At 34.4% G+C, this 23,667-nt stretch overlaps 1 protein-coding gene across 2 annotated transcripts in view; it reads right to left on the bottom strand.

The window, feature by feature from the left end:
- SNTG1 (syntrophin gamma 1) overlaps window positions 1–23,667 on the bottom strand; it is a 307,633-nt gene that overhangs the window by 48,616 nt on the left and 235,350 nt on the right. For both annotated transcript variants that reach the window (XM_083877299.1, XM_083877300.1), the window contains one exon: window positions 16,043–16,081. In XM_083877299.1, coding sequence (XP_083733425.1) covers window positions 16,043–16,081 — 39 coding nt within the window. The remainder of the gene's footprint in view (window positions 1–16,042; window positions 16,082–23,667) is intronic.

Below are 23,667 nucleotides of genomic sequence, written 5' to 3'. Positions count from 1 at the left end.
TCAGATAATGCTCTCTACCCTGGTTTTAATATAATTTTCTCTGTACTTTTAAAAATATTTTTTTGTATAGTCTGAAAAAATCATTATAGTCTCTCATTAGTAGAAAAAAATCCCACATTGGAAATGTGGGAAAAAATCGAAGAAAAAGGGTGGCCATATTGTGATCATTGGCAAAAACAATTCTGCTTAGTAACTGGCTTAGGAAAAGGCTTAGGATTTTTACACAGAGTAAAAAATACTTTTTCAAAGTCAACAGAAGAACTAATCACATAGAATTTTAAATGGATGTTAGAAAAAAATTGCCCGGTTGTAAATGCAGTTAAAATGTCTCCTATCCTATTTTTCTGCTATTCTTTACACAGTTTTTTTTTAATTCCTGTGAATTATTTTTTATCTTCCTCATTAAAAAAAGTCCACTAAAACTTCAGTGCTATTGCTGGCAGCTCTAAGGATTGCCTTCATATTTTTGAACCATTTAACTACAAATAGATTGTGCATTCTTAGATTGTATCTCATGGCTTAATTTTCTTCTCTGTAAGAACTCACATTGTCATCTTGCTACCAGACCAAGGTTGAGTATAGGTTTTACATTTGGCTTTGTCCTGCTCTATTTTTGAAATGACCACACAAAATTAGAGGAAATATTATCAGGTCTTAAAGTAAATAGTGTCAGAGTAAACAGAAAATATTTCTTAATTATGAAAGATGATTTTTCACTTACAATCCATATAAATGAAAACTGGTAGCAAAGACGGAAAATGGAGTATTGTTGCTATCTTAGCAAACAACCTCAGTATCAGAGCAAAGACAGATGTTCACAGTAACAAAACTTGCATGGACATCCACAGAGATCTGTCCAAAATTAGCAGTGCTGTTTGAAAAACCCACATGACAATTTATGTTATATCCAACAGCATCCCATGAGAAAATTTTGCACATTCCCAATGAGATGTACCAGATCTGGCTAGAAATCAGGACTATATGGACTGCTTCATGCCTTCACTCCCTCCACAGGTTTGAAAAATGATGGCTACATGTGGATTCAGGATATTTTTCCAAACAGATAAAGAACTATGTGTTGCTTTTCCAGGTTTCTTATTCTTGTTATAACAATCCAGAGAAACAATCCAATCTACTAATCCAGAGAGACATTTTGTCTCACCCATTTGCTTTTTCATCCAGTGCTGCATGTTAATAGACACAGCTTATTTCAAAGCACTCCTTTTACTTATTTAAGACTTCTAAGTAGCTGTTTATTGAAATAAATTCTTCCAACGACAAAGTCAATTTGAACCTTAATTGGGCAACTGTGTGCCTTTGTCAAAACGTCAACATTAGAAGTTGGGATTTTTTTCCTCTCCTAAATTATTCAAGTCAATGCACAATTACATGTATTTAAAATTCATTAAAATTTGAATTTGTTCATTTTAATAGAGGTGATTAGCATTTAGAAAGAACAGACCTTTTCCAAGACAGACCTTATGCAGCTGCTATTACAAAGATGGATTTGGATGCAAACTGCAGTATTAGATACCAATCTATACTAATTTCATGAGTGTATGTGAAATTATGAGCAGGAATCAGAACAAAAAACCCTCATGCTAGTTCTGTCTTTCAGGATATTGACTGGGTAATTAAAAAAGATAAAAAAATTATCTAGAGTAGCTAGCCAGCATGTGGCAAAACCCCTGAAATGCACGAGGTATGTGTATTTTATATAGCATTAGGCATTTTCCTGCTAAATAGGTATGGTAATAGATGATGAAAAAATTGTGTTATCTAAAGTAATCTGCCTTCCTCACCTGACTGAGCCTTCCTCTTGTAGACTTCTCTTATTTACCCACCACATAACTCACCTTCTAAAAATTTAGGATATCCGTGAGCAGGCTCATTCGATTATCAGGTTTACCACTGAGGAGAGTCAGCACTGATGACATCAGAGACATTTTACAGCTGACCTGAGAGGCTTCAGATCTTCTCTGATACTCTCAACAGAGCAGCTCTCAGCAATCACTTCGAAAATGTGCAGGTCTCACACATTTCCTGACTAAAAAAATTACTGTGTATCACACTGTCATCACTCCCCGCTCCTTTTAATGTTTTTTAATGCAAACAGTAGAGTTCTGCTTTATTTTCTGGGGGGAAAATATAAATCTTTGATATATGGTCATATTTGAATCCCTACCTGTTCATTTTTCACCTACTGAATTTAGGAATAGGCCCCACAAAGCCTGCAAATTTTAATCCAGGATGAAATTTCTGGAGGATTTTGAGGGTTTAAAATAGGTAACAGTGCAATACAGCAAGCTCAGCACTCAGTTGACAAGAAAGAAAACATCATTTATTTTAAAGCCTAGTAGCTTGACTAGATTTAGGACCTATCTTTTGATTAATGGCATTTTTTTTCCTCTTCTAAATGTACACAGCATGTATTTTTCACGCCCTAAAATTAAAATGGGTCAAATAAAATTATTTCAAATAATCAAGCTGGAGGGCACGACCTCTCCCTTTTGATGAACAACATATCATAATTCATCTTGTTCACCTCAGGGTAGACAATTGAAAGATGCTGAATGAAGAAAAAAGATCAGAATATTACAAGTCACCAGTGTCTTTCAGATTTTTGATGGTGCCACTGAGCAAACATATTTATCATTCTTAAGTACCAGGGCGAGTGAAATATTTACAGAAACATTTAACTTGTCCCAGGAGTACCTTTCAATTAGATTTCAATGACTGGTTATAGATTCTTTTTAAAATTTTCTCTTTCTCTGGAAAAGACTGGTAAGCAGAACTTGGGACAGGACTGGCACAATTTAGGCTCTGTGGCTGTTTCTGTGAGGTCATACTGCACAAGAAGCTGCCTTGCTCACATCCTGAGCTGACTGAACTCAGACCAAAGGAGATGGTAGCAATATACACAGAAGAACCCCAAATGACTGCATATACAGAAAATACAGATGATGGGGAATAGGTTGCTTGAAATGAATTTTAGTGATAAATGTTTTGAGTTTCCATAACATCAGAATCGCATTTCTGTAGAATTAGATGTTTATACTTCAAAGTGCTCACAAAGCCAGAATAAACCTGCAAATAATCAATGTATACTTAAAGATTTTTGTTTGCACAGCAAAATAAACATACCTGAGAGAAATCCCTATTTGGTATCAATGACTTCACAAGATCTGGCTTAGAAATATTTTTATGCCTTTGTGAGAACAAAGCTTGAAAATGAATAGTTCACATATATATGTAAGTATACAAGAGCCTTTTCTAGACTTCAAATATTTTATTTAAATACTGCATCAACATTCAATAGAATAAATATATTCATGGGATACTAATTTTAATTTTCTTTCTCAATAATTTAAATGGCAACTGATGAAAATAGCTATCAATACTTGCAAAATTTCTTTGACTATATCTACTGAGGAACAATTATTTTCAGTCCTATCTGATTATCAAAATAAAAAGACTTCTGCAAGCTGAAACTGTCCTTAAGATTTTCTCAGGGCTCTCAATTACTACTTATAAACTCCCAGAATAATAAAAATAAATAAAATCTTCAAAAATTGAAATGCTTTAGACCAGCATTACATTGCCTTTCAGAAATACAATAATTCTTTCAAGCACTCAATACATGTAACTGAAAGAAGAAAAAAGTCAACAATAGGTGAAATTTTATTTTCAAAAGTACAATCAGATTTCTGCATAAACCCACTGGTTTTCAGGTTTCATAATCCGTGCTCAGTTAATGAAATATTTTGCTTTTTTTTTTTTTTCCTTACCAGCAGCATGATTTTGCTGTGAGAAAGAAGGTCTAGTAAAGGTCAACTGGTGGTTAGGTCAACTTTTTTTCTAATGAAAGAACAATTTATGCAGCTTCAGGGAAAGCTGTTAGTTTCTAAGAACTCACAGCATCAAGGGAAGGACTGCACTATTACCACAATCCAAACCATTACCTGAACTAAAGTTTCCCATTAACAGAAATGCAGATAATTAAACAGTTATTAGAGTCAATTAAAAACTAACAACATCATAGAATCCTTCAATGATTAATGGCTGCTGCAATCAGAAACATGATGGCAAGTGATGCATGTTGGGTATGGTTAGTCTGTTTATACAACTGTTAATGGGGACAGCTGTCTCTTTTAAGCAAAGTTAGTTGTTGAATTTTCATATTTAACTTCCTGGTCATTGTACCTCCAGCAATCAGTGTATAGAAGCAAATTCAGTGAGAGAAGGGAAATAACAAAGAAGCCTTTCTAGTGGAGAATTAGTCAGAAAAAACTGAAGGCCTCACAGCTCTCCTACAAAACATGGAAACCAACAGATGAGAAATTTTGCTGCATCTGCACAATGTCTTTGGAGAAGTAATGTTATCATTGCCAGTTTCTAAAAGGGAAAAAAAAGCCCAAATGGTGGTATAAAATTTTAATCAAATCAATAAAGAATACTCCCTAAGGTAATTTTGTATCGTATTAGCTAAAGCAAATAATCTTTTGTCTAATGATTTCACAGTTTCCAAGATCATTAAGCAATAGGACTAATTAGGCTTAATTTCTAAATAGAAAATGATAATAATTCTTCTTTATTTATAAAAAATGAACAATGCAGTAAAAATTCAGTTAAAATCATGTCATGTAATAAGAAATTGTAAATTAATCCATAAATTTAACATATATAGATAACAAGCAATTCTTTTTTTATTAGAAAAATCAGACAACATTTATACACTTCTCTTCCTTTAACCGAAAATGTATTTCAAATATATCTATAAAAGAATTGAAGACTACTTTTGAAAAAATAACAGTTGAACAGATAAAACTCATATTTAAACAAACTGGTCCTAAAGATCTTCCACTACAGTTGAATAGAAATAATGTCATGGATCACTGCTTTTCTGTTTCACCTGCCTTCAGAATTTGAACTTTCAGTCACAAAAAATAAGCTGTTTTTATAAAAACAAATAAATACTCCACAGTTGAAATCCAGAGTAGATACTTTGATAGCTCTAGCAAAAGAGATTTACTTACTATGACTGTTTTGTACCACCACAGCAAACAAATTATGTAGCAAAGCACCACTGATGCCTTTTAGTATTTTTAAAATACTCAATTACTTCTCTTGGTGAGAGATGTTATGAAATCTCCACTCTTAAAGATAGTCACAATCTGGTGGGGAAAAGTCCAGAGCAATCTCATTTATGTAGGCTATTCTCTGAGCAGGATTCTGACCAGATGACCTGCTAAAATTCATCCCAAATAAATTATTCTGTGAGTCTTCGGTCTCAAAGCAGCCATATCTGTCCTAGAATCTGTTTTAAAATAGTCTTGACTTACTGCTCTTAGAAAAACAGCTTCAGCATTGTTTTTATTATAGCTTTACATTATTTCATTATTATATACAAACCATATGTGATAGTTCACATTTCATAATCCATCTCTAGCTGGCTAGGGTTTTCTAAACGTCCCCATTTTTCACCTACCCTAATTTTCAGAGGGGCAGTGTATCAAGTTTCTCACTGGAGATTTCATCCTTAAAATACACCCTGTAAAGGAACTTTTAGTACAGATTGCTTGCAGGTAAAGTACTCTTGAGATTGAAGACATTGCTCACAAGCAGCAATGAAAAATGTATCCTACCACCCTTCCCAATTGTAAACAGGGGGAGAAAAGGTTATGATTTGTGAAGGACCCTGATATCCTATAGAGATTGAAAAGGAAGGGAAAAAGGAGGTGAGAAGTCGGATGAGACACGAATAAAGTTGCTAGTAAAGGACCAAAGTAATGACATATAACTTGCATTCTTATACATTCTTAAAGTAAGTAAAATTCTTCTTAGATTATGAAGAAAGAAGGAAAAATCAAGCTACTCCAGACTATCTTTAAACATCAGTTTCCAAACAGTGGTATTAGAATACAAATGTGTTGAGAAACAGAACCAGAAGGGAGTCCCATTCTGAAAGAGCAAGGCAAGGCAGAGGAAAACTACTGCTAAAATACCCCCCTCAGAAGCTAAAAAAAAAATGTTAGGGGATGACTAGATGAAGAACATGATATTCAGCGTGTTCTACATTCTACTATTTTCATGCTTCTCTCCATATTTTGTTTGTTAAAAAGATGGGGTTCTGGTTTTTTTATAATATAGACAGTTTTAATTTTCCTGGTGTTTAGATTGAACCTAGACTATCCTGAGGATTCTACAGCTGGTCATATGCCAATAGCCTGTGGCAGGAAGTCAGCAGTAGTATTCAGAACATTTACTGAACTTATGTTGCACTTAGTTTTTGACAGTGGGATGATGCCTGTCAGCAGTTGATTTGTCTCTAGCATCTCAGCATTTCCATGAATTTTTGAGTTTCATTGGAAAACCTCAGTCTTTAAAATGCCAAGTGAGACTAACTTTGCCATATCAGAGCTTTTTTCCACTCATGCAATATTTTTTTTTTTAACATGAAGTGTCCCACAGCCATGAGAAATTGAGGGATGCAACCCAAAAATTTAAGATTATGTCCTGAATGAAGCCCAAATTTCAATGTAAGATATTGAGGCTCTTTATCCACAGATTTCTACGGAGGGGCAAGCAAGCTCCTTCACCCACAGAAACATAACATAAAAACTCCTCTGGGGGTGCCATCTGTATGACTGAAGAAGAGATCCTGGTGAAATAATTCAAGGCCTTGTGAAGTGCTAACAGTGACCTTCAGGAACATTATTTAACAATTGTGTAAACTCATTATTTAACAATTATGTAAACTCATAATTAATACTTAGCCAGAAGTCACTCCTCTCACTGACAGCATCTTTTCTTTCAAGCTTTTTTTTGCAATCTCAGAGGTCTGGATGCTATTTGCATAATAGGATCAAGATCCTCTTCTTTCCCACTGTCTGGGTTTGGTTTTGAACAGCAGCCTACTTCAGCAGGAGGGGAAGGAGAGGCAGCTGCATTATTCCACCTACTGCCATCAGGGCAGGCGCGTGGGAGCAATAGGTTGGAGTGATGAGTGACTATTGCTTCTACTAAGCAAGTACTACAAACAGTAGGCTGTTAAACAAATAATGGGAAGCAGCAGGACTTCTGGATATATATTTGCAGGAAGCAGCTAGAAACTGTACACTGCTGTATCTTGATCCTGCTGGACTTGGTGGGTACTCTTGAGTCAGCTCAGGTGACTCTGGTCGCTCAGCATTTACACACTACCAGAGCCATCAAGGTGGAAGCCTGCAGAATTGCCGACCTATTTACACCTCCTCAGACCTTCAGACCTGCACATTCCACAAAAGTAGACTTGTTTGGTTGGTCGGTTGCTTTTTGGGGGTTTTTTCCAACCCAGAATTGCTGAGATATTCCAACAAGGAAAGATGTTTCTTATTAAATAAATAAATAAATAAATAAATTTGTCAGTTGTCAACTCCCGAGTAAAGTTTTCTGACATGACACTGCTAAATCTCTATTTGCTGTGTCATAAAATATGACAGACTTACTAAGTTTTGTTTCCAAAAATACTAAGATTGAAAGCAAGTATTTTCAAATGTGCTGAACATATAACAGATACTGCTCACTGAACAATGTCTCCTTATCAGGACACGTAAGTCTTTGAAAAGACAAAAAAGTGTTGTAATATTATGTACTTCTAGGAGATGTTTTTGCATTTGCAATTAGCTACATTTCTTTACATGTTTTAACAGTTTTCCTTCACACATTTTCAGTGATTAATACTTCTCAATGTTATTTTTTCTTTCTTCATTTGTAGGTAACCAATAAATTGTCAATGGCTTTGTACTATTTTATATATCAACTATTTTCTGATATTCAGGTAGCAACTTTGTCACTGGTCCCATGGACTATTATTGTGATGAGAAAAAAGACAAATGACCACCTGCAGTCCATAGAATTCCTTTTAACCACTGTTCTTGGAAGTTCAACAGAATAAATATTTTTCCTATCAGAAACTATGATTTGAAGAACCAATCATCTGCACAGATGTAAAATAAATAATGAGAAAAATGAAATGTTATTAACTTTTTTTGAAGTAAAATGTAATTACACATACTTTATTTATGCCTTTTTGAATCCCACGTGCTCCTCCAATAGAAAATCTATAGTTAAAGTATATGCTTCATTGATTCCAACTAATTTGTTTAGATGATACAGTTCCCCAAGGAATAATGTATGTGTAGGCTTACTGAACACCTTCCTTCTAGTAAACTAAAATTAATGTTATTCCTGGGAACTTTTACACCACTTGATGCAATAAAAGAGACATTACAATAAAGCATTACAACCTTTTTATTTCTAGCCTCAGCCTCCAATGAAAATTACAATCTGACCAGACAGAAAAAATTCATATCTTGTAAGGTCAGATACTAACAATTCCTTATTTAAGATGAGGCTAGAGGAAAGAAAAAGTTTCCCTTATACTTAATATTTCTAAGTATAACTGGGGAAAAAAAAAAGAAAAAAAAAACAAAACCTAAAAAACAGAAAAAGAAAAGAAAGACCTATTTATTTTGTGGATACCATAGAATATGCTGATTTGGAAAGGACCCACCAGGATCATTGAGTCTAACTCCTAGCCCTGCATAGAACACCCCTAAGAATAGCATCATGAGCCTGACAGCATTGTCCAAATACTTCTTGAACTCAGACAGGCTCAAGATGGTGACTCTTTTTCCCACTTTTTTCTTATTTTCTCCCTTTGTTACCACTTTTCAGGAACTCCTACAGGACATAAGCATCATTAAGGCATCTATTTCCAATAAAGAAAGCTGAAAGTTGCTTCCTGTCCTCCTGCTTTGCGGGTCTGTTTGGATAGTAGCTATCCCATCCAATGAAAAAATACATGAAAATATGGAAACATTCATTCTAATAGAATAAAACACCCTTTCTTGGCTTAATGTTTGCTACTTGTTTCCATATGTTTAGACATCATAAATATCCAACTCTTGCAGAAAATCTGTGTTTTAAATTGCAGGCATCCTTTTCACTGTCCTATTTATGTTACCTCTCCAATTTCTTGGGTAAATGGCAATATATGAGATCGAAATATATTTAGTTACTTCAAGTGAGATTTAGTCATGTCATGCTTATAAATAGAAGCTGGGGTAAAATGACGCAAGAAAGGCAACGCTTTTGTTATTTAAATGATTGCTATTTAAACTCGGCGGTTTCTCACTGTCTGACCTCATCATAGATACAGAATTATGCTTCTGGGGAGAACAAGTATTTGTTCATGTCACACTATTACGGCAAAACAGGAAGAATTATTCATTTGATTACATCTGCTACAGCATTCTGATTCAGAACACCTCAGGACGCATTCCGACAGGATCAAGTTTTATTAGGATGTTTAGATCTGTTGCAAAAGGTAGCAGTTGAAGGGAAAGCCCTTAGTATTGTAACCTAGGAATTACAGCACCCACAAAGTCAGTGTGTCAGATTCATATCTTTCATCTTCCAACCTAACCATCAACCTAAAAGTTGAGGTACATGACTCCTGTTGAAGCTATGGCACTATACATAAAAATACACAAGACTTGTGGGATCAGAAAGAGCCTGAATTCACACTCAAGAGCGTATAAACAAGGTGAAAGATCCATATGAGTACCTTAATCTCAAAACCAATAGATCAGGCTGTCCACTTAGCAGTTAAATACATTTAACCTGTAGCTGTCACCCAAAAATAGCATAATTATATAATTTTTAATACACATGTGTTTATTTATTTATATATTTATCTGCTTGTTTGTTTAGAGCCCTAATGTACAATAACTAGTAACTCTCCTTCCCAAATCCAAAAGTAAGTAACAATATTTTATCTACTTATCAATTTATTGTGTAGCTGTGGGACATGTCTGTTCCTTTCACTCACTTTGAAAGGTCTACAATGGAGCAAGGCATTTAGAACCCCCTCATTTACCTGTCCTATTTAAACCTTTAGTGGAGATACAGTACATTCACCCCTGTATTGACTAAAGTATGAACTCACAGCCAACACAGATGTGGTCATTGAACTTGGTCAGAAAAAACTACCCTTACTGAAAGGAATTTTCAGGGAGAGATATTAAGATTGCAGATTGGGGGGAAAAAAGCTAATACTTGTTAAACTAATGAGATAGTACTAGAAAAAAACTTCAAGAAAATAAAAGAGGAAAATATGCAAATGAGGATGAAATTCTACTTGAGGCAAAATTGAATTTGCTGGACAGGCAGAAATTATTTGATGCACGGCTTGAGACTTATATTTTGAGATTTAAATAAGAACTTGATCTAATCACTCTTTTGTATCATCTAAATATCCAGCAGGTGTCCAAATTACTTCTATCCTCTCGCAAGCTATAAGGTATGCAGCCCTAGGACAGAAGCACTGCTATCCAATAACTGCATCAAGTGACTCACAACGTGAGCGTTATCTAGCTCATCAGGTAATCAACTAGCTTCAGGAAGCTGTCTGACCTTCCTCTCAAAAGTCAACATGGTTTCCTCAGCCTAAAAAATTTAACAAGGCATTGTGTGAATTGCCCTTCTAAAAGTTTTTATGCCCAAAAGTTCAAAAGCTATTCAAGACTACATTGATAAAAGGTAGAAAAATCTTTTATTGGCCACAGGAAGCATAGTTTTTGTAACACAGACTGCCTCAGAAGTATCTAAAACACTTACAGAAACTGATCAGGGAAAAACATTTCATGTCAACCACAGAAAGTTTTCAATATTGAGAGATATATAGAGAGAAATTCAGTTTATTTTACAGAAAATAAAGTATCAATAAGCAACATAAGCCTTTCAAGGGCATATGTTATGCAGCAATAATACATGCTGAGTGCCATAGATGGCTGACAATGGCAGGGAATTAGCCCAACACAATTTACACCCTATTGTGCACTTCTGCTTAATTTAACAGCAAGAGCGCAGCTTCCCCTGTGTGTTTCTATAATCATTTAACAATAGAAGCTTCATTCCAGAGATTTCCCTTCAAAATAAACCTGATCAAATCCTTACTGTGACAACAGATGGTGACAGAGCAGATGTATCATTGGATCGGAAAGTTCAGTAACTGTCAGTCAAGAGCTGCAGGATGGCTACTCTGAGGTACCACAGAAAAGAATATTGGAAAAGAATATTGGAAAATAATTAATTCAACAGTCATGCAAAATTAGGAAGAAAAAAAAAAAAGGAAAAAGAAAACAAAATACACTAAGGAGAGGGAACAAAAACACTGCTCTTAATGTACTTCTAGGACAGACGTTTTCTTTTGAGGACATGTCATATTTCAGAAGAACTCTCTGTTTAATCACTGCATTTTTAAAACACCAATACAACAGCAATGGAGCCTATAACTCTGAAATTAGTAATAAAAAGAGAAAGGTATATGCTGTATTTCATTCAGCTGTTTATCAGCAGAACAGATGTCCTATCAGTCCTATCAATTCACCTGAGCAATGGAATTCATCTTTTCAGATGCAATAGAGATGAAATACATCCACAGCAAAGAAGACTGGCTTGATTGACAGGGAAGACAGTCACCATGACATTTGTGTGTACTCACCTTTATATAGTACATAGAAGTTATGTTTTATTTAATAAACTCAATGCGTCAAACTTTTAGAATTGATTTTAAATGAGATTGTTCTAACTGTAGAACTTTAATAAAACTGGATAACACCCTATTAAAACAGAATATGAGGTGATAAAACCTAGTTGATCTGGTACAGTTGTGTATAGTTGTTTTTATCGCATTATATAAGAAGTAAAAGAAAATGGGCAGAACCATGTATATTTGTGAATGCCATCAGATGTATCCTATCACCCCATTCTTGGCCTTCAAGAATGTAAAAGGTCTGCAAAATAACAGGGCTCATGATTGTGTAATCTGACATGCAAAATGATACCCCAGTTTCTGGCCTTAGTGTGGCATCAGCTAATTAAGCCATGATCTTGTTTTAGAACTGAGTTAAACACTCATTCTCACATGATTCTCATTATTAACTGTCAACTTTGAATAGACCAGCTACCAATTCTTTTTCCATAAAGCAGGGAAATTTTAGAGGGATACAGTATCCTTAGAAGCTAAAACTATTTAATGAAAATTTCCTATCTTCTGTAGATACAAACATTTTAAAAAATCTCATGCTACCTGTGGAAAGAAAAGAAATAACAAAAAGGATTATAGCTTTCTTCCCCATTATACTTCATGTGAATCCAACATATGAAATATGGAGGGTTATAGCCTTTGTATTCATCCTAATACAGATAAGATGTACAACATAGGAAAATGAAGTTTTAAACACCTCCTCTGCCATGATATTTTTATTTGCTTTATATGAAACCTTCAGATTTGACTGTTGCCCATGTAGCAGAGAAGCAAGTGTCTATTTATTACATCTGTAAACGTGTATGTGAACATAGCCATAATCAATGAAATGGAAAATCAACTCCTCGAATTTGCATTATCTGCTTTGTACCACTGCCTTGTTGAGTGAGATAAGCTAAAATGGGAGTCAGAGAGTTATGACTTTCCCAGCTGCAATTTATAAACATTTTACTTGTTCACATAGGGATAGGAAGAGGTGAAATGCAGGCGAACTAAGATTTAGATCTAAACCTTTAATTCCACTGTGTACCTAAGCCAGATGCTGCCATTTCATCCTCCTGGCATGGCAGCCAGTAAAAGCTAAATCCCAGTGAATCCCAAATAGCAAATGAGAGTTATAATGTGTAGTGAAATCTATAGTAGCTGGAGGCTACATTTGGTTTATCACTCTGAAAAGGATCCGAAGGTTTAAAAAGGACTGTCTAATGCTCATTTCTCTAGATGCTATCAAGCTGATTTTCAGCCGAGATCAGCACATTTGAAAATTCATGGTGGATAATGAAAAGATTGGGAATTGAAAAGGAATGGGCAGCACTTGTCCTCATTACACCACCACAGTTTACTGAGCTGTCATTTGGAAAGTACTAGCAGGGAGTCAATGCTGCCTTTCAAAACTCACCTGCCTAATGATGGCTCTCCCAGGAGCTGACATTTGCTGTAATCAGTGTGACAGCTCAACAGAGGTCAGGAGTTCCATGAAAAGGAAACATGACCATGTTTCCACTGCTATCTTGGCTGATCAACCAGAGAAGCCTCTGGCTGAAGCCTTGAAACATTCCATTCTTTGTGCCTCTCTGCTACATGGTCTAAATAACTTTTTTTCTCTGAATTTATAGAAATTTTGTCTACAGCATCATTTTTTTTAGTGCATATTTGAAATATGCAGTACATTTTGAGTCCAAAATGATTTTTCTCTCAACTACTTGCTTTCTCAACTTACTATATTCTTAAATCTTACTATTTACATGTAATGCATACAGTTCCAATATAGAAAACACAACTAATTTTCTAATTTTTACCATTTCAAATGTTCTTTTCATCACTGTCAACTCAGAGAGGGGGAACTTTATTTCCCTCTTGTCCCACAATCTTCTTCAAAAATATTTTTTTTTGTCTGTAGGGTCCTCTTCCAGATTTTTGCATCATCTTTCCAACACTATTAAATGTACTACCACCATTCTGAGAACTTATTGCTTCATGCTGTCGAAATAATTATCACCTTCTTATCAATACCCATAATCTTTGACCTTAAAATTTAATTAATGTACCTTATCTTTCTAACGATTTTCCAGACAAACCTATTTTCACAATTACTGCATTAAAGGAAAGCTGCCACATGTTGACTTGTGCAGTCAACAAGTCTTTTCTAATTACTTTTTCTAAAAAATTTCTAATTACTTTTTCTTTCATCTTTTTGACTTGCTGCAACATTGAGATGTTTGGGTAACACTATTGGAGTAACAGCATCTTACCTATCCAGGTACATTTGTTTCTTCCTTGTAATGCTAATGGGTCTGTCTGTGCTCCTACTGTCTTCTCCATTTCAAGAATATTTTTATGAACGAATCCTAAGGGCTGGTTCCTTGACTCTAGTTTGAAAACTGCCTTCCCTCTTTACTTAACTAATTAAAATCCACATATATGTGTATAAAAATTATAAGTGATAATAACCTTCAATTACCCTGCTAGTGCTCATTAAAAAAAACCCATGGGTATTTGTTAACTGAAATTAAACATGCACACCTTTTAAAAAAAAAAAGCATAATAGGATTAAGGCAGCTTTTAAGTTCATGATGTGCTTGCAGAAAGAAGTTAAAACTAGCTGTTCAACTTCTTAGATAAAAATTTATTTTATTTTTAAAAAGTCCAGATGACAAGAGTATTTGAGGTGGTATTTTAATTTTTAGATAAATTATGTGTTGATATAACAAATAAAAAGTCCTGTTTCTTCCCTGCATTCCAAGTTAGTATTTGCTGCACATGAAGACAGAAATTAACCTCACATCTGTATAGCCTTTTTTGACCCTACGAAAAAATATTATTTAACTATTTCACTTCAATTAGGTGATTTTTCCTAATGTCTTTTATGACAAAAACTTGCAACCCTCTCTACATAAGGAAAGCCTGAAAGGAAAACTGGTTTTGAATTCAATGTTCCCTAAAATTTCAGACATCCACAGATAAGTAAACCTTTTTCTTTTTCAGTATTTAATAGGCAACAAGACCTTACCAGTCTCACTGCCCATCAAATCAGCCTCTCTTTTCAGTTTGACCTTTTGACAGTTTCTTGAAGCGCTCCACAGTAATTCTTTTGGGGCATAATGATTGGTGCTGATGAGAGATGAATGCATTATAATTGCAGGCTGTCCTAACAGACGGCATGGCCAAAAAGCTATTCAAGCCAGGGAAGATATTTTTGTTTTCCACAGGAGTTCTAATGAAGAATAAAATGCCTTGTTGACCTCGTGTGCCAAGGGTTCCAAAACAGCAGAGATCTCTGAATTATATGTTAGAGTGGTGAGCATTGTAACTGTTTATATATTTTTTCTTTATTTTTTACAGCAATAAAAGCAAAGAGACAAGTTTAGGGTGAATCATAATAGTGAAAATGGAGCCAGTTAACTGCTTTTTGTTCACTAGGCAGTATTTTCTTCCTTCATTTGAGATAGGAGCACATCTTTGCACTCTCTGCATCTGATGTTATAAACTATTATGAAAATTCCCAAATGTAAATGTTAACTTCATTTATTGTAGCTTCATTTATACCCACCCATATGTTGTTATTATTGTTATTATTATTAATATTGGTAGTATTAAATTATTTTCATTAATTTTTTACATTTGTGGATCTTCTCAGGAAGTAAACAGAAAACAAAACAGAAGTATCTCCTTCCTTTGTGAGTTACACTGAGGACAATTCCATATAAATTAAGTTGGACTAGAGAAATGGAACTGAGGAATATGCTAGCTAACTGAAGAGTTGGTGTAAGGGAGGTGAAAGAACTTTTCTTCCTCAAATCTGTCCTCTTGAAGGCAAGTTTACAGCTCAGTCCCATACATATTTCTCTCCTTCTACCAGGGAGCAGTTTTTCCTTCTTATGAATCAGGTTGCTCTGTTTCCCCTTGAAACGTTTCTTCAAAGGAAACTGTCATTATATAATTAATAGTTATCATAAAATCATATACATATTTAATTAACTACAATGTACTAAGTTTTACCCTGGTAATTTTTATTCATACTTTGTTTACATAGTTGTGCAAATACTGATTTTTTATGTCTTCCTTTGTCAATAGGGAAAAAAACCCCAAAAACTAAAAACCACCAAAAGACAATACATTTTTTAAAATTTTGGATCATTGATTTATTCTGGCTACTTCTGTAAAGGATAATGAAAACATCCCCCTTTCACAGTAAAATTGGTAAGACACAATCTGAAGAAAAATATATATACCTGTATCAAATAGGTTAATTTGAAAAGATTAGGTATTTTGATGAAACACTCTAATTCCCTATGAGTTGAAAAAGTAAAAACACTAAGATACTCTCAAAAGAAAATCTCCTGAGAATTCTTCAGGTAGAATAATGAATAGCTACCACACAATTAAAGATGGTTAAAGTAAGAATTAGAATTATAAATTTAAAAAAACCCCAGATGTTCTTTTTCTTACCTGCTGGTTTACGGGAAAATTCCTGTTGATTTTTTTAATCTATAAAAACGAATAAAAAAATAGATTAATACACAGTCACAAGAAGGAAAAACAAAACAAAACAAAAAAACCCAACTGGATTTTAGACACATATATTAGACTCTCCCTTTCAAATTATGCTTGCAAAAAAGAAAATCTGCAGTAAACAAACTGAAACCTTTGGCAAGCTCATTTGAACATTGGGATATATCTGTGGTCACTTTGTGATTCGTTTTGCTGTTTAGAATCCAGGAGAAGTCCATACATGCAAAATTATTTCTAAATTCTTTAGATTTTTTTTTTCTTATTAGAAGATATAAAATAAACCAAAATATTAACCTCTAAATAAAACTATTTCAGAGCAACTTACTGCCCACCACCAAAGTCATCAAAGTCTAAGCAAGTTTCTTTCCTTAAGGAATGATGAAGATTGAAACACCTAATTCATGATGAGCTTCTGTTTAGCCCTGTAGTTCATGGACTCCATCTGAACAAACACTACTAGCTTTCTGACACAGAAGTGTCCAATACAAAAAGAACTATGCGTAGACCATACCCATTCCTACCATTACTAGAAAAAAAATGTTTTTATAAGCATAAGCTCTGAAAGCTTTTGACAACCAAGTAAATGTAAAAGGTGCATTTATGGACAGATAACTAATACCTAGAATAAAAACATATTTAAATTAAAGACATTTTCAATTAAGTATCTATGTACAATGTATCTGAATAATCTGGAAAGCCCTGAAACCCAATATAACATTAAACTGCTTCCAACCAACCTGCAACATCTTTTTAGAAGAAAGGAAGAATCATCATTGAATTTCCTTCAATGTTTAAAATATTTTCCCTAAACAATTACATGCAGAGATGTGAGTGGCAATGTGTTTTGCAGACTTCAGAACCAGGCTGCAGTGGCAAGCTCTTTGAATTCCTCATGCAAATACTGAGCAAGCCTGTCACTGACATCCCACAGTTTTGCTATCAAAGGATAATTCCCACTGTCAAGAACATGCTGGCAAGCAATTTCAGCTGGTTTTCAAATGTATCCCGCATCAAAAGTGTCAGAAGAACATTTCTACCCTTCCTTCTTGTGTGTGTATCAGCCTCAGCTTCCTCCTTTGTTCAATGTGAGTTAAGGAGAAGCATTAGAGGAGCAAGGACATTCAATGGACAAAGAAATAGTATCAAATCAATCCATACAAGATACCAACTATCTTATGTGATTTTTTAAAATAAATGCAAATAAAACCCACATTTTTTGACATAAAAGTATTTTGAAGACTTCTGGGATTTATTCCTAAATCAAACATTAATTACTCCAGCATGATAAATCCCTGTTTGTGTTAGTAAAAACTATTAAACTCCTTGTCGAAACCACGTATTTTCATGCAAGCAAAGACTACAGCTAATAGCCTGAAAATTTTAAGTTCTGAATGTTAAGAAAAATAAATTTTACTTTCTAAACAAAATACTGAATATATCTACTTAGTGGCAAGTTACAGTTACATATTAAATAATTTAGAAAAAGTACATTGTGTACAAGATGCATTGTGTACTGTGAATGTTCTTCTGAAATGTAAACACATACTTGAAACATCATTTTCTCATTCAGAAATGTCCAGCTCATTTTCTTAAGTACAATCTAAACACCTACATTACATGGTTGTTTTAACTGCTGTTATTTTGAATAATTAAAACTATGTTTATCTTTCAGGTAATATGATGATTTCTTGAAACACATTATTTTTAATTCTTTTACAGAAACTTGAAAACTGCATTATAGTTGTTCAAGTCTACCTAAAACTAAAAATTGTTAAGTATGATTAGTTTTAGGAACACTTAAATGTTTATCATGCACATGCACAATTATTGGACACTACAGAATAAAAAAGTTCTACAATTAGGCAGTAGGCATATTTTCTTCCCAGCATGCTAGAATGTACATCGAGTAAAATTTAATTTCCACATATAAAATATTTAGTAATTAAAACATAAAAATAAACATTTTCCAGAAATGAAAATAATAAAAAAAAAATCCTCTGGTACTTTACTGGTTATCTAAAAGAGAAATGTTGCTTCAGTCTTCCATAACTTTACTGAATTAATTGTAATACGATGTGTTATTAATCACAATCATAGCACACAGCATTATGTAACTGATGCAAATAAGATTTGTTTTCATCAGAGGACACCAGTACAATACACTGAAAATATAAATTAATGTAATGTATGAGACACACCAGCAGATACTGCACTAAGAAAAAAGAGGCATTTTGAGAATAATCTTTAAAAAGATGTGTTTATACAAAGCAATTAAAAATCAGGAATGGCATAAAAGGAGACAGAAGCAGAAGCTAGAAAACAAACCTTTGTCTGAAGGCAAAGACAATGTAGGCTTATTTGAAGCTAGAAAGAACTACCTGCTTCTACTTCAAACACAAAAAAACAGGTGCTGAGGGACAATATTCTATTCTGATTCAATTTCCATAAATGCAAATTAGGAAAAAAATCTAAGAACACCATAGAGAAACTACTTTGTAAACTGATGATCAATTCAAGCTGGAAGGAGGAAGAAGGAGTCAAAAAGAAGGTATCTGCAGTCTCTTGCATCTGACAAAGAAATAGGTAAGTGGTGATAACACAAGACCAATAATGGAATCATAGAAACTTCAAATCGTTTACATTGGAAGGAACATCAAAGATCATCTAGTTCCAACCCCCTACCATGGTTAGGGACACCTTTCACTAGACCAGGTTGTTCAGAACTCCATCCATCCAGAGCTCTGGCTTTGAAAACTTTCAGGGATGGGAAAAATATATTTTAGTGAAAGCTATCAAAGATGATTGGCTCAATGCATAACTGATTGTAAATGGTACAAATACATTTTACTAGACATATTCCAAAAAGTAATCTCACAGTATGTGTGGAAATCAGAGACATGAAGAATGCTGGGCAGGGAGATGATATGAAGTGAAACATAATGAAAAATGTTTCATGGCCAAATTCAGTCATTTTTGTGCACTAGATGTTGCAATCCATGGATATTTTCATAGTGGTGGCTGTGCTTGTTCTGCAGAGGAAACAAACAAGAACATGGAACACAGCATTTCTCAGCAGGTACACAAATGAGCAGGCCTTGGCTTCAGGTGTGCACAATGACTACAAACGTTTGAGGCCTTTTAAATTTTATTATTTAAGTCTTTGTGACAGAGAAGCAGTAATGCAGAAGAATACTATTCCTGCTATTATCTTTTTGCATGAATTGTAGGCTATTATTGTTGCCCTCTGCTGAAATGCAGCTGATTAAGCTCATAAAAGCTGAGTTTTAAATTTTCACATTGAGTTAAAGCTGAACCAAATTGTTCCCTCCTCTGAGAGATACTTTCAGACCTTCTTGGGGCAAATAGCACAGCAATAAGTATTTTCAGTTTCCATATGAGGATTTTAAAGTGTAATTGAAAAACTACTATTATTAGGGAGGGGAGTTGTCCTTTCTTACCTATTTATATTAATGAAATTTGATACTCCAATTTAATCACAGGATCCCCATGAGATGATGAGAAATATATCTTTTAATGAGCACCAAGGACTCATAAGAGTAATAGGATAAGGAGATTCCAATCTCCTTTCTCCAATCCTTAAAAATTTAAATAGAAGCAATAAGATGTTTGAAAATCCTGTGTGTACCACACTTGCTTCAATCCTATTTCATGATAAACTATAGTGTAAATTAGACTCAGACTTCTAAAAGGATAATGGGAAAGATGCTTTATAAAAAATTAAGATTCAGATAAAACATCTGGTCTTCTATAAGAAAGAATAACAGAGTAGGTGTTAGTTGTTAGAACAGAGATCCTGACAGAGACCATTCCCTTTGAGTACCTAGGGGAACAGCCAAGACTGAAGGGCTACATATGAAACAAGTGGGCACTGGTACCTGCTCAGCATTTTGCTGACTCAGGCCATAAATAAGATACTCCCACACTTTTAAATATGATTTTATCTCTCATTTTCTTGCATTCTGTAGACACCATATAACTTTGCAGGTCGCAGTAATTTTCCAATTAAAAAAAGATCCTTTTATTATTTTAATTTATGCTAGCCATTTATTTGGGTTTCCCCAAACAATCCAGACTCTGTAACCTTCCCAGTCGTTTGCATTACACAACTGCAGACTCGCATTCATTAACAGGTAATTAAAATAGAATAGCTTGAGAAGAATGTAATTCATTACATAGTTCTTCATCTCATGCATAGAGATGAAGACAAGGAACAGCACAGTTCATGCAATTGGGATATTAAGTAATTCCAAACAGGATGCCAGAAGAAAACGTGAGTCTATGCTGTGACAATCTTATGTTAATGAATGAGTACATAATACTTGAAATTACAAGTTGGCTAGTCTTACTTTCTGTTCTTGCTAGGCTTTTGTTTACTCAATGGAATAGGTAAGTTATGGTAAGATTGTGAAATTTTGTTGTCCAGGAGTATATGTGTGAAAGAATCAGAGAAGGTTTGAAAGAAACATGCAACAGCCCCCACAAAATACATCATATATTGGTGAATGCATTCAAATATATGTATAATGCCTATAAAATGAATATAGCAATTCTTGGTGCTGGTTTTACAAGCTGCAGTAGATTTTAGAGTTCACACTAAAAATCCATATAAGCTAAGCTATGCAAAATGATCAGTCAGTATGTTCTGGAAAATACGGGAGCATAGGAATTATTGCATTCACATCTGCTTCTTGACCTACTAGTGATGGCACCATTCTCTGTTGTGTGTTGATCACATTTTATCAGCTGAATGGTTCAAAGGATAAAAGATTGGAATTACTCCCATAATTTCCAGCATTTTCATGTCCTAGCTGGATTTTTCCCAAGACTAGACATGCTGGATTGCAAACACACTCAGCCTGAAGGATCTCAGCATCAACTTCCTTGAAGGAAAAAAGGAAAAAACTCCAGAATATACTAACAGTTACACAGAGGAGAGGCTTGATTCAACACTGAATAATGCATAAGCAAAAGGATGACCTCTGCTTTCGAGGCTGTTCCTATAGATACCTGCAGGCTGAGTCATCCTCACTATGGTTCCTAGATGAGAACAAAAGTGAGAAATAAGATGATATGTTCCAGCTTATATAATCAATGTTACAAAATCTCTGCTGGAAGCCAAAAATTTACAAAAAGAGATCAAATATTTGTAAAGTTTGTAGACAATGAGGACACAGTAGACATTATTCAGGAAGTCCCTAATCAGCTGTCTGAAGAAGTCTTAAAGTAGAAAACAGCTCAAAAGACAAAAGGAAATATAACTATTTATTTGTTATCACCAGACAAGGGACTAGATGTATCTTTATTCTGGTGCAGTGTAACAGTTCTCATGGATCATCTTAATCCATATGGAAAACTATAATGTTTAATTTTAATCCTATACAGAATTAGAGGAAGAGAGGCCTGAGATAGTCTTGAGGTCACAGAACTCCACAAGCTTCATTTTATATTCTACTGACTTCCTTTTTATTAGGCAGCTGTACAAAATAAGCAGAGAGCTTCCATATTTTGATGAGTTCCAATACATGCAGGTATTTGATAAATACTTTTGAGGACAACAAAATAAGGCTAATAAAAGTCAGGAGTGCATCTCCAAAAACAGAAGTAGATGAATACAAATCATTCCTAAGAAAGGTGTTGAACTTTCGAAAGAAAATATTTGTATATTGAGAGATTATTTATTTAGGACATATAAAAGCAATATCGAAGCACAAATGACCATCTGAAATATCACAAGCCTGCATATTATCAAACCTTTCCTTTCTCACTCAAAGGGATTCAGTGATACATTGAACACTACAAGCACAGAAGTAATGGATGGATATCAGAAAGAAATAACAGATTTGTGCCTATTATATGGAAGTATAGTGGGAGCCCTAAGGACAAAAGCACAAAACCTACTCTTCAAACATCTGTGATATTCCAATAATAGGACTGCAATTAATTTTATTCAAATTAAAATTTTCTTTTTTAAAACATGTTGTGCTTTTTTTGCTTGACAGATGAATGGAATCACTTAATCCTGCAATATTTAACAACCATTCCTAAAACTCTGTGTTACCTTTATGACAATATTGCTATTGTGCCTCTTTAAAGAAAATACATGTGTTACAAACACAGTTTTATAACAGTGAATCTCCATAAATAAAGTACCAACAGCAACATGCATACTATTAGAGACGCTGAAAACAAATTAAATCCAGTGCCTGAAGAAGCTATTATGGTCCTATCTGAAAGTAAGAAACATATGTCTCTGTACTGAAGATGTATTAAAAGGACAGTGAACAATAATTGAAAAGATACTAAGAAAACCTGACCCAGAAGGAGACACCAGAATCACTGCTTCAGATAATGAAATGCAACTGGTTAATTGTGGCTTATATCATAATAGTAGTTGCTCACTGGAGTATGATTACTGCAGTATCAATCACACTAAGAGTAAAAAAAGCTGGTGGTACTTATAGTAATAAGAGTAAAGAAGCCATGTCCTTTTCCCACCAGAAACCAGACTTAAACTGTTAAATTAAACTATTAAAAATTGATCTATATGTTTCTCCTGGTTAAAAATACCAGATTTCTTTACCTCTTGATTTTTCAAGGCAATTAAATAATATAGATAAGTCCAACTTCAATTTAACTTTTCACTTACCATTACATTACAACTTAATATTTAGACAATATAATACCTACCCATTATATAGTATTTACTTTCAGAATTTTTCACAGAACGACAAAGGAAGAGGGGAAAATAATAGTGTCCACAGTATCCTTATCCCAGTATTTCTGAATGCAAGTTTTGAGCACTGATATGAATTTGTTCATTCTATGATAATGCAAAAGAAGAGCAACATATGGCTGAAAAGCAACTCAATCGATTAAAGCTGTTTGTCGAACCCATTTGTAGAGTCCTGCCATGATGAGTCTCTTAATGCCTCAAAAGTTAATCTATTAGCAAATACACCTCTACTGAGCATTGGAAGTTCTCCTTATATTGAACCAGACTCCTTCTAGTTGCAGTTCAATCCCATTGCTTCTCATGTAATCCATCACAGAAACAAAGAAGAAACTGCTTGTCCTTTTGTGTAGTTTTTCTTAAGTTGAAACACTGTTAGTTTCTTTAGGCAAAGCCAGTTTCATTTCACCCTATATTTTCTTGCAAGTTCATGCTATTGTCAAAGAAGTCAGAGCCTACTTTGGTAGGCTGAATGACACACATTTTCCCTGAATGACCAGGAGAATGGACTAGCACATTACAACAGCTCTGATCCCCTCTGCCTTCCTCCAAGAGTCTTGCAGTCACTTTTTATCTGCTTAGAGTGGCACTGAAATCAGTCATGCCTGCATGAATGAGCAGTCCCAGCTAATTATCATTTGACTATAAGACTTTGGCAATATCTCCCCCCAGATTTAGGCTCCTGGTAGACAGAAGACTTCCCACAATATCAGGTCCAGACATCAGACCAAAGTTTTCATCACACACAGGAGTGAGTCACTCGTGACCAACCAATACATCTTTTCCTCATGGGAAGAATGATCATTGATCT

The sequence above is a fragment of the Zosterops lateralis genome (genome assembly GCF_965231275.1).
Source record: "Zosterops lateralis genome assembly, chromosome: 1".
Taxonomy (NCBI): domain Eukaryota; kingdom Metazoa; phylum Chordata; class Aves; order Passeriformes; family Zosteropidae; genus Zosterops; species Zosterops lateralis.
Note: the sequence above shows the minus strand (reverse complement) of the source record. Positions and strands in the feature narration are given on the sequence as shown.